The following is a 12,035-nucleotide window of genomic DNA, read 5'->3' as shown; positions in this document are numbered from 1 at the left end:
TCTTGTATATCTAGTGCTATGTGCACACCTAAAGCCAGCATTAAGGAAGATATATTTACGCTTTACGATAATTAAGAAATCCACGTACAGTAGACAACAAGATAACGGCCCGTGCGGGTCCGTGCGAAGGTTACATTAATGGCACCAAGGCCAATGGATCGGAGATCGGGTGTCTTAAGTTTGAAAATACTTATATTATCTGAGTGAAGCTCTCTAGTGGTGGTGATATCCATTCTTAGAAAGTTTCAGTTGTGATTGGTGAGGGCGTCCAAGGCGTCACGATGCTCGGGTGCATTGTAACCGAACGAATTAATCGTGGCACTGGTTAATAACCAATGTCTCGCGTTTTCAAATCGTGGGTCAACACTTAACGGACAACGCAAGTGGCCATGCAGGGGGTAAAGTATCTTATAGATAAAAATAACGACTGCGCAAGAGCTATCTGTCATTGCCTCTCCCTCTGTAAAAAAGCAGAACCATATTTGCCGAATTTATTCTGTATAAATGCGGCTCTTATGCGGTAGCAAAATCCATGCATTCCGAGGAAAGTGAAGTTTTCGAGGTTACCGACAAATCAGATCCTTTATACAAAAAATGAAATTAAACAGAGAATAATATTCTGTCGGGGTATAATGATTTGGAAATTCTTAAGGGAGACTGGATATTGGGCCAAGTGTGTGAGGCTAGATATTCCGCGTCCAAGGCCTAATGGTTCAACCTCCATAATTAAATATATTCAATTGGAAAATATTTTTTTCCAAAACATTGTTAAATCCAAAATATCAACGTCAAACTCTCGGAAACTAACTCAGTTCTTTTCTCCATAATGAAAAAATTAAGCTAAGCCTAAAATCGTCGGTTCGTTTGGTGTTGAGCCTTGGATTAATAATCCAAGGTTGAGCTAAGAAAATCGAAGAAAACAAAGTTGCAAACCAAGCCTCCCCCTACAAGGCCACTTGCGTCGCCCTTTAAGGAGCTTTTAGAATTTTTGCCTTTCGCCTTGAACTGGGTTGGATCGTCTCGTCTCACTCTGGAGACTGGCTACTTTTTCGCTGGGCTGAGATACACCTACACGTCACCACTACGTCATTGGGTTTTTCTCCAAAAATCCTAACTCCATATATTTCCACAGAACTCAATATCCGTTTTACAAAATACAGTCAATTTGGGAAAAGTTTCTATAAATTAATTTAAGGTATTAAAAAGAGGCTTGATAACCCTCGAGCCATTCCACGGCAATTCACCCAATGATGTTACCATGGGTCAAGCGATTTTTTTAAAATTTTGAACACTGTTTGGTCAGTATTAGGAATGACTAAGTCTGAGGTTTTAGCTAAAAATTCTTGGTAGTTATTGAAATACGCCCTTACAACCATTAGTCCCGGTTTTTCATGTGGCGGGTTTACGTAATTCGCCCCCCTTGAATAAAAGTTGAATATCTTTCTGTCTAACCATTAGAAATCAAAGCGTATTCAGTTTCTAGGGTAGATTGGGGTACAGAACGCAGTGATCGTGTTAATAGTTTTGTAGATAGAAAAGGTTATGAGTTAAAGTCGAAAAAGTAGAAAATATTGTGGTTTTCAGGGGTAACGTACAAAACACTATAAGATGATGTGGAAATGTGATAAGTCAACATTTTAAGAAATACCAAGAGAGATTACGTGCGGAGCTTTCCATTGATACCAAAAAACATACACTTATTGGATTTTTACGTAATTTTCCAAAAGAAATACCGATTTTTGATATTTGGGGCATTCCATGTGAAATCAACACACTCAAAAACCTGACCATCTCGGATTTTAATGAAATTTTGGATATAGATAGTGTCTAAGAATTTAAATATTAAATTATCTCAAACGGTTTTTAAATTACGGCTGTTTAAAAGTTTCCTAAAATGTCAAAAATGACATGACTGGTATATTTTCTAATCCCCATAGCAGCAGTTCTAATTAAGCTACATGGTTGCTAATGGTGTCATTTAACTCAGCTATGTATGCCCTTTCCAACGATATACACCATATACGTTCTTTAAAAAAATATATTTTTCAAATTTCAAATATGTTTTTAATTTGATTTTTTTTAAAAGTTCGTCTTCAAAATTAAAAAAATACAGTGAATAGTTTGTATCTACGTTAAATGATTGGCCGAAGTGGGAGGGGATATTCATGGGTTCATAATTAAACATTATTTTTAAAAAATTGGTTTTTAAAAATACATATATTCATATATAATAAATACATATATTCATATATAATAAATACATATATTCATATATAATAAATACATATATTCATATATAATAAATACATATATTCATATATAATAAATACATATATTCATATATAATAAATACATATATTCATATATAATAAATACATATATTCATATATAATAAATACATATATTCATATATAATAAATACATATATTCATATATAATAAATACATATATTCATATATAATAAATACATATATTCATATATAATAAATACATATATTCATATATAATAAATACATATATTCATATATAATAAATACATATATTCATATATAATAAATACATATATTCATATATAATAAATACATATATTCATATATAATAAATACATATATTCATATATAATAAATACATATATTCATATATAATAAATACATATATTCATATATAATAAATACATATATTCATATATAATAAATACATAATATGAATATATGTATTTATTATATATGAATATATGTAAAAAGGGGGGAGATAGAAATCGTAATATTTTAGGAAAAATAACTCGCTAATCCTCGAAAGGGAGAAGCGAAGGAAAGGCTTGACCAGAGGCCCAACTCCACGAATAGCATTAGCGATGACCATGGAAATACAACTTCTCCATAAGGCTTACGCGACCAACGCGCACACCGGTACGCGCACACCGGTACGAAACAGAAAATTTCTAAGCCATCGCTATGTGAACTTATACTTTAAAACAACTTTCGGCTCTATCATTACCACCTGTATAATGGAGAGGCCCCTGTTATTAGAGATGGCCATGACTCTATCCGCGACTTTACTGGAGAGCGTGGCGCCATCTATTAATTTCAAAGGAAGCTATAATTCAAAATAGCCAAATAATAACCTCGTCCGAGAGCCAATGTCGAGTATTATATTTAGACAACTTGTACTCTTTTCAGTGGACTTCAACCTAAATTATATATATCTTGTAAAATTATTGTTTATAATTTGTGTTATTGACCAATTTACAAACTATCCAATCAACGCGAGAGGTACCTATAAGTATACGCCTTTTGGGTAAAAATGTAGCTTAACTGTCTTGTTTTGATGTCGGCGCTAGCGACATCTGTTGAAAAAAGAGCTACTTCACTTCGATCTGACACTTTATGAGAATACTTGTTATTTTTAAATTTATGGGAACTATCTTTAACTTTGCAAATCAATAGCCTTAATATTTTTCGTTACAACTTTTTAGTTAAAATTGTGTTTGGGGTTTTACTTATTTTAAAAAAATCATATCGGAAACTTGAGAGTAAAAATTATGATTGATGTTCCATAGAAAATATAAAAGGGTTATAGCAACTTGGTACTTTAGGTCGAACAACTTTCATTATTTTTATAACTTTTAAAATATGAATTAACACCTAGCTGTAAAACCTTTTCAATTTCAGTAAAGTAACGTTCAGACTATTAAATATTATTAGTGGCAAATTATTTGTTCACACCTTTCCGCCAAAAGTGGCCTTATATTACATTTTTTATGGGTCGCGATAGTTCGGCAATTATCCACAAGATGGCTAACGATTTGGGTTCCTCCAATGAGATTATCTGTATATTTATTCTGTTTCTTGTACAAATTTAGAAATGAGATTTAGCCCGTTACAATTATTTCTGTCTGTTATTTCGATAATAGGAATATTAGAGAGTAAGCAGCCAAGATTTTTAAGATCCCTCGTCGGCAGTGGCGTAGATAAGGCCCCCGCAGACCCCGCAGTGCGGGGGGGGGCCCGGAGCTTTAGGGGCCCCCTAATTTCATATCAAAGTATATACTAGATACCGGATAAAATTCCGAATATTGTTTTGCGGGGGGGGGGGGCTCGCGGGTCTTAGCTACGCCACTGCTCGTCGGTGATGTTACATAATAGGTAAATTTAATTAATTGAACTTCAAATAGTGGTTTAACTCGAAAAAATTGTCAGTTACCTACGGTTGCGGCTCACACTGCTAAATTCACTAATTAGTAGGACAAATTCCGTGTCAAAACGTATTGGCCTTTAAATGTTGTATAGCCTAAACGCCCCTTAGCACTTTGTAAAGCTTGTATAGTGAAAGGTATTGAAGTTAAATATTTCTTCTTGTTTTTGAAAATATAATGGTGAGATTAACATGTCGGCTAAGGCCGTAATAGTAGTTTCACATCGATGTAATAAACATTTAATTTTTCCCTAAGCCTTGGCACGTGTTAAAAATGTTAAACATAGCGTCAGACGTAAGCTCCTTTCTAAGTTTGAGCTTAGAAATGAACCTGAGTTTAAAAGTCAATCGGATCCAAAATTGTAAGAGTGCGTAATCGTTTTTAAATGGGAGGCTGTTGCGCCCCCTGTTTACCTGACAGAACTGAAACTTGCACATGACCGAGATGAAACGTGCACACAGTGTAGAGGTATAGCAGTAATATAGGTTAAAAATTAAATCGGATCCAAAATTATAAGACTTTGTAGTTTTTAAGGGAGGTCGGATGAAAGGGTCTGAGAAATCGCCACTAACTACTTTTTACCAGCAAAACTTGGTTTGGCGAGTAGAGGAAACCCTTTAAAGTATATCTTACAAAAATGGTATTGATATGTTTACTGGATGAAAAGATATGGAAAGTGTTGCAAATGGGGTCGACAACAACATTTCACATTGGCGTATAAGATTAAAAAACTAATTTCGAGCCCCTCCCAAATTTACATGTATACGACAAAATTACTTTTTTAGTCTTATACGCCGTTTGGTTCAGATTTGAAGGTTGATTTAGTGATATTTGGTAAGAGCACGCTGAGACCAATCGAATGATACCAATATCAGGTCATATCAATTTTCAAGGTCACCGGAAGTGACGTCACGTGGCTCGTATTTCCGGAAAGCCCCCATTTTGACCCGTAAGACAAACAGTTCTTTGTTACAAATCACTAACCTAATTAGAAAATACCTTGACCCATCGTGTACCTTATCACATGCTTATTTTGTCATTGGCTCTTGGACTATTATATTCAGAAAGAAATTTTCTTTTATCTTTTAAAAATAAACCTTATTAAAAAATAGCTTATTAATGTTTACGAACGCACTAAACATCTGCGTCATAAATAATTGCATCGAGGTCCCTTTCAACCATACTTGGCATAACAATTGCTAACTAAAAAGTATTTATGGTGTCAACGTACATAGAAATGATTGTTTGGGAGCAATTTCAATGTGCAGAGCATCATTATTGAAAATAACACTCGACAAGTCCCCAGTAGTTTCTCCATATGAAAACATTTTTGACAGGACTTTGATTTCGCAACAACGTGTGGTTTAGATTTCCCCAGAAGCCTCTGAATTTCCTGTTGTAATACGTACATATAAACGTATATCTCCGCAGTCTCTCTAACGCCATATTACGCAATAACATTTTGCGTGCATTCGTATGTGTAGAGGGTTGTTGTACCGCCTATAAAAGCTGTTTTCCAGCGAATCTCACTACTCTTCAAAGCTTCGTCAGATCAGTTAGAGCAGTGAAAAATATGAAGGCCGTTATAACTGTTTACCTCGGCCTACTGTGTAAGTATTATATTACGTACGGCAGTTTGAAAACGATAAATTAAGATTATATTTTTTAATTAATATCCATTTAGGCGTATCTTTGAGTTTCAGCGAAAGTCCCATCAGTATGTCCCCAATTATATTTAACTTTTATGAAATTAAATGATAATTTATCCATGTAGAATGTGACGAAGCGAATACTGCACCGTCTACTTGTCAAACCGGGTGTAGGGACAAGTGTCCCACAAATCCCCCTACTGCGTGTACGGAGGAATGTCAAACCGGATGTTTCTGCAAGTCGGGGTACAGTCGTTCCGTTGAAGGACCATGTATACTAACCGGCGAATGTCCCGGTAAGGTGATCAATTGTCAATCCAGCTTTGGCCGTAATTAAACTTCCGCTTCAAAATCCACAGTTCAATGCCCGAAAAATGAAATATTCCAAGAACGATGTACCGATACTTGCGACGAGGATAGGATACGATGCAAACGAACTCAATTCAGGTGCTTTTGCGCTCCAGGTTTGAAAAGAATCAACGGAAAATGTGTCCCAGAAGCGAAATGTTTTAGTATGTATTTTTTGAGAGGCGTCCAGACTTTCTAACTTTGGAAGGCCAATTAGTTTGACCACCACGTTGCCACAACTAATTGGGAATGAAGTTAGTTGTATGAAATATAAATATTGATTCACATGTTTGGGGGACCAGCACAAAATGTTTGGTTAACTATCCGATTTTTGTGTGTACAATATTTTTGAGAAATACAACTATTCGAATTTAATTTAATCAACGAAATTAATTTATTCCATTGCGTCACTGAAATTTTGGTTCCATAGTCTGCTCAGTATTTAAAATTGCTTTAATGGTAATTGCAGCTAACGTTTTATTTATTTTTGTCTAATTAACACAAATTATTGAGAAGCCAGACCGAAATTTGAAATTCCATACAGGAAATAGTATAGTAGACGAAAATAAAAAAGCACCGATAATTCATTTGTAAGACCCCAAAATACGGACACGGTTTTTCTATTGGGATTCAGTTAACGGAAAGATTTGAACAGAATAGAGCGAGCAACTAGTTGCTACATCGGACATGGAAACCTAACTGGCTCGAATGAAATTGCACAGTCTTAACGTTACTATAGTTGTTTGTCTAATCATAAGGTTTACTAACAAAATAAATATTTTCAAGATTGTTCAAAAAATGAAGTTTACAGCACGTGCGCGAGTGCTTGCGGCGACGATTGTCCCAGCGACAACCCGCGATTCTGTGCCGCTGTTTGCTTAAAAGGATGCGCTTGCAAAAGGAATTATAGACGTTCAACGCCATCTGGAGAGTGCATCCCCATTCAAAAGTGCAATGGTAAATTACACAATTTCAATTAAACCTTAGGCGACCAGCGCGGGACTACAATTAGCTATTCGTGAGTAAAAAATAGCTTGCAAATAAGTGGAGGCTACCTGCTTAGGAAACATAGCGTTATCTGCGTTATAAAATAGGAAACTATACTTTGTTACGCTAAATCTTCTTGGTTAAAACTATAAAGCAAATGGCGCCTCGCTAAAAGAAATAAGGTTTTATTAAAACGCCTAATCTAATAGCATTCTACTAATTGTATAATTTAAAAGCAAGTAGCGGCTTGACGTGAAATTGTTCTTTTTCAATAGATGTCGCTAGTGTCGAAATCAATAAGTAGGTACATGTAGGTAGCCATTGCGTTGATTGGATCGTATAAAAATTGGTTAATAACTTAAATTACAGCAATTATAAACAAAATTTTTACACTGGATATATAATTTAGGATGGTTAAAGTCCACTAAATAGAGTATAAGTTGTCTAACTATAATACTCTACAATGGCTCTCTGACGACGTTATCATTTAGCTATTTTGAATTTTAGCTTACTTTGCCATAAATAGATGGCACCATATTTGAGAGATTCATGGCCATCTCTAATAACAAGATCCTTATCATAATACAGATGGCAATGATAGAGCCGCCCATTGCTTTAAGCTCTTCAGGGAATTCTAAACCTTCTTTAAAGAATCGATTATATTTTTTAGCTTTTCTAGGTCTAAATATAAAAGTCGATGTAGAAAAACCAAATGGCGGAGCCGAGGCTTAAATAGCAGCGCTAGCAGTCTTTGTTAGTGGAATCCATTTTAAAGCCTAATTCAACTAAGTTTTTTTTTAGTTTCCTTAAATAGAGATAAGGTACCACACAGTTACGATTGGAAGGTTATTAGTTCTTATTTTCAAATTTATAAACAAGCTCTCGAAAACGTTACGTCACTGTTTGTTTACATCTACTCCCTTTAACACTGGATGCGCGAAAAATAATGCGCAGAAAACAAAGACATTTTAAGCGCCATATCAATCAATCAATTCAATTCCATTTAATTTATTGAAACTAGTAGTATCATTTTATGTTATTTTTTTGTCTTGAGGGACCTATTTTTCAAAGAAATTTGCATATGATTATGCATTCATTTAGATTTCGTATTTTCTTATTCTAAAGTAGCAGATATTTTTCGAACTGTGTATTAAATCATTATTCTTGTAATTCTCTTATTCTGAAAATCGTTTTTTAAATAAGTTATTTATTATTACAGTTAAATGTCCGGAAAACAGTACTTTTGGATGCGTCTGCAACGATTCTTGCAACGAGAATATACGCTGCATTACCTGCAACTATAGGTGCGCTTGTGATAAAGACTTTAAAAGAATTGAAGGTGAATGTAAACCGAAATCTCAATGCAAGAAATAGCAATATTCAGAAAGATGATGTTCATTTTCGTTTTTATTTTGTACAAGACAACACGATATTATTAATTAATAAACCTCTGATAAAAAAGGTGAATCAATTCATATACTTTTATTAAATGTTAAGTTAGATGAAATAAATTAATGTAAGCGGAATGTGTTGGTTTTTATACGATTCTTAATGTATGCTTAGAAATTCTTTATACTGTAGAGAAATTGTGGGTTTATTGGTCAAACCTTTCAATTGCAAGGTATATCCTTTATCCCTACCCACGACTACATAACAGTACCTTAAGTGACATAACACACATAACAAGTTGGCAAGCCAAAATATACCTCTCCTCGGTAGAATTGTCCCTAGTGGTATTAATTTCTCGAGATAACCCTTAAAGATATATCTCCGCAATTTAGAGTTATTTGTTAAAAATATTAATCCATTTCTATCCCGCCCGTTATAAAATTTTAATTATAATTAAAATAATTGAGACGAAACGACCAATTTTAATTTATTCAGAATATCATAAGTTAAGTAGTTACAACAGTAAGTTAGACGTACTATAACAATGCACAATTGAATTAAACCCTTTTACAGAACAAGTTTATCAGTTAAATATAATACGAAGCAAATTTTAATGAAAGAAATATCTACAGAGGCTTTTTGGAATTACTCTCTTACGAAATACTTGCCGCATCTTTAACGCTCATTTTATTTCAACACTCGCCCTTGATGAAGATACCGTAGATATCTGGTAGTGGACGACTCGTTCACTTCCTGTTGACGTTGTGACGCATACCACATGAAAAAGACCAATGCCGTCCAATTTCCAATATCATATAATGACTCGCACACCCAAGAAATCATTGACTGCGTTAGAAATCGTAGATATCCAAATATCCACACCAAATGTATTTACAAGAAGCAAAAACCTTACCATCAACAAAGCACAGAGAGCCACTTGACGAACCGCCAGCTCTTAAAGCAATTAACGTTAAATTATCTCCTTTGAATTAACAGAACTATATATAGGTCGTTAAAAAAGTGGACCACCCACAGGGTCTACCCTTTAACCCTCTAATCTCGGCTGACTGCGCTAAAACAAGATTTAACCTTTAAAAAATACCAGATTAGGCCTTCATAAATTCATTAATAAAAAAAGACTTTATTACCTATTATGCTTACGATGCCTGTCTTAATTTCAGTGAATCTAAGGAGCTATCGGTGGTTCTGTGGTAGAGCGCTCGACTGCCAAGCCGAATGGTCTGGGTTCGAAACCTGGGTGGCGCATTTATTTTTAATCAATAGAGAAACGCTAAAGTAGAATTTCTTCGATGCAATAATTTCAATTTCAATTCTATTTCAATTAAACCAAAATTTCGTACTCTATTAAATACGCTTCCGATAAAGCTGAAGGTCTAATTTTCAAAAAGGCGTAACAAGTGTCGGTGGTTCTGTGGTAGAACGTCCGCCTGTCAATCAGGAGGTCTCGGGTTCAAATCCCGCCCGATGCGATCGCAAATTGATACTAAGACGAATACCGTGTACAACTGGTGGAAACCCTGCCATTGGACGTTGAGAGGTAGCATTACACTCAGCACTCGGTCCGTTCCAAAGTCATTAAGAAGAAGTTGGAGAGAAAACGCCCATATAAACACAACAGACTCAACATGCACATCCATCAGAACACAAACACAACAAATTCAACACTCACAACCTACGCATAAACATTACAAAAACCGTAATACACCAAACCGTCACGACGGTGAGCGAAAAAACACCATCCAAACCAAACCGCAAATGCATCCGTTAACGCTCACCGTCACACGGTGGTTTTGCCAACCCTTTGAGAAACTGCGTACGCAGTGATTACACTTTGCACCGAAAATGCGAACGCGTTCGCAGTCCTGACAGACAGACACACCCACAGACCTACCCACAGACCCACCCACAGACCCACCCACAGACAGACACGGTCGTTGTATAACCCCTCCTAGGGGACTTTGTCCCCTCGGAGAGGTAAAAATGTCAGTGAGAGGTTTTGGCGAATGATATATAGGCTTTTCACTCGTTTCGTAGACGTAATTACTTACAAAGAGACTACCCGAGGTGGTTATCACCGATTTGGTTGGAACTCGGGGGTTAGGTAGACCTTTTGGTAGTATGAAAATTGACAAAGGGAAAAGTTGCAATGGGCTTTAGTTTTCCCATGGCAACCGAAAATGTTTTTGATCTCTCAAAACTAAAAATCTCAATTTTAAAAAGCATGGGATTTTCTCGGTTTCACAGGGTACTTACTTAAAAAATTTTAAAAAATTAAATTTTCAAAACATACCCAAAAAGATGAATTTGACCTATTTTGGGTAAAATGTATCAATGATTTTGGCTGAAATTGATCAATTTTTGATAAATTTTAACAAAATTTGGGTAACCGAGAAAACCACATGCGTTTTTAAATGGAGAGGTCAAAATCATTTTGGGTTGCCATGGAAAAAATAAAGCCCATTGCAACTTTTCCCTTTGGCAATTTTCAAACTACCATAAGGTCTACCTAACCCCCGAGTTTCAACAAAATCAGTGATAACCACCTCGGGTAGTCTCTTTGTAAGTAATAAACGAATAGGGTTAATATTAATTATTATGATATTAGAAGAAAAAAACACTTTAATAGAATCAATTTCTTTATAAGGAATTTTAAAATACACATATACAAAATCTACTAGCTTCAGAAAGACCGTAAATCCAATATTAACAAATTCACAATCATACAAACAAAACTAAAAATTTACCAAAAAAAGGGACGTTTCAGTTAAAAAATACATTACCATACCGGGTTTAAATTAGGTCCGTTATCATTGTTTGTCAATTTGTTACATGGTTTTATAATCTCTACTGTTTCACGTGTATTAGTTGAGAGTTTTTTGGTTGGACTAAAAACTTGGAATTTTCCCCATAAATACAATGTGTGGTATAATTTTTTAAATGTAGGGAATCAGCGGATTTTTCATAATTGGCATTTTTATAGGAATTTTAACGCTCAGATAGGCGTATATTTAAAGAATGTTTCGTTTGCCTGATTTACACCTTATCGCATCAAATTGTTGACATGGTATTTCATATACAGGGTGTTTCAAAACGTTATGCAAATATTTTAAGGAGTTCTAGGGGGTTAGTTGAGAAGTATGCCTGTTTTTTTTTCCAATTTCCTACAATGAGTTCAGAGAGCTTAAAAGTATGGCCTACTAGCCCCTGGAATTTGGCTGTAATAAGTGCAAAACCAAGCAGTAGGGTAACGCGAACATTCAGGTTTGGGTTCGTGTGGCTGGTAAAAAAGGACTTTTTAAACAAATCGAGGTAACCAGCGTAAAAAAGTAAACTTAAACAACATTTAAAGTCCCTGCTGCTTGGTTGGGTGCTTGTTGCAGCCTACTTCCAGGGGCAAGTAGGCCAAACTTTGAAGCTCTCTGGCACTCTTTTAACTCATCGTAGGA

The 12,035-nt window shown here is 35.1% G+C and overlaps 1 protein-coding gene across 1 annotated transcript; it reads left to right on the top strand.

Annotated features, from left to right (window-relative positions):
• Positions 1-5,659: 5,659 nt before the first annotated feature.
• Positions 5,660-8,646, top strand: LOC149956094 (rh5-interacting protein-like). Its single transcript, XM_090164618.1, has 6 exons — positions 5,660-5,805; positions 5,880-5,912; positions 5,970-6,140; positions 6,204-6,356; positions 6,979-7,149; positions 8,399-8,646. Exons 1-6 carry the CDS (start codon positions 5,769-5,771, stop codon positions 8,551-8,553), a joined length of 720 nt encoding a protein of 239 aa, XP_090020744.1. The 5' UTR covers positions 5,660-5,768; the 3' UTR covers positions 8,554-8,646.
• The last annotated feature ends 3,389 nt before the right edge of the window (positions 8,647-12,035 follow it).

Source organism: Leiobunum rupestre, chromosome 2 (genome assembly GCF_980474605.1).
Source record: "Leiobunum rupestre chromosome 2, qqLeiRupe1.1.hap1, whole genome shotgun sequence".
In the NCBI taxonomy this organism is placed as follows: domain Eukaryota; kingdom Metazoa; phylum Arthropoda; class Arachnida; order Opiliones; family Sclerosomatidae; genus Leiobunum; species Leiobunum rupestre.
This window is presented reverse-complemented; position numbering and strand designations above follow the sequence as displayed.

Bases quoted from the DNA above. Each gene is read 5' to 3' on its own strand.
- LOC149956094 (XM_090164618.1), top strand. From the start codon at position 5,769: ATGAAGGCCGTTATAACTGTTTACCTCGGCCTACTGT. The intron at 5,806-5,879 runs GTAAGTATTATA...ATATCCATTTAG, and splicing joins TGTTTACCTCGGCCTACTGT to GCGTATCTTTGAGTTTCAGC. The intron at 6,357-6,978 runs GTATGTATTTTT...AATATTTTCAAG, and splicing joins CCCAGAAGCGAAATGTTTTA to ATTGTTCAAAAAATGAAGTT.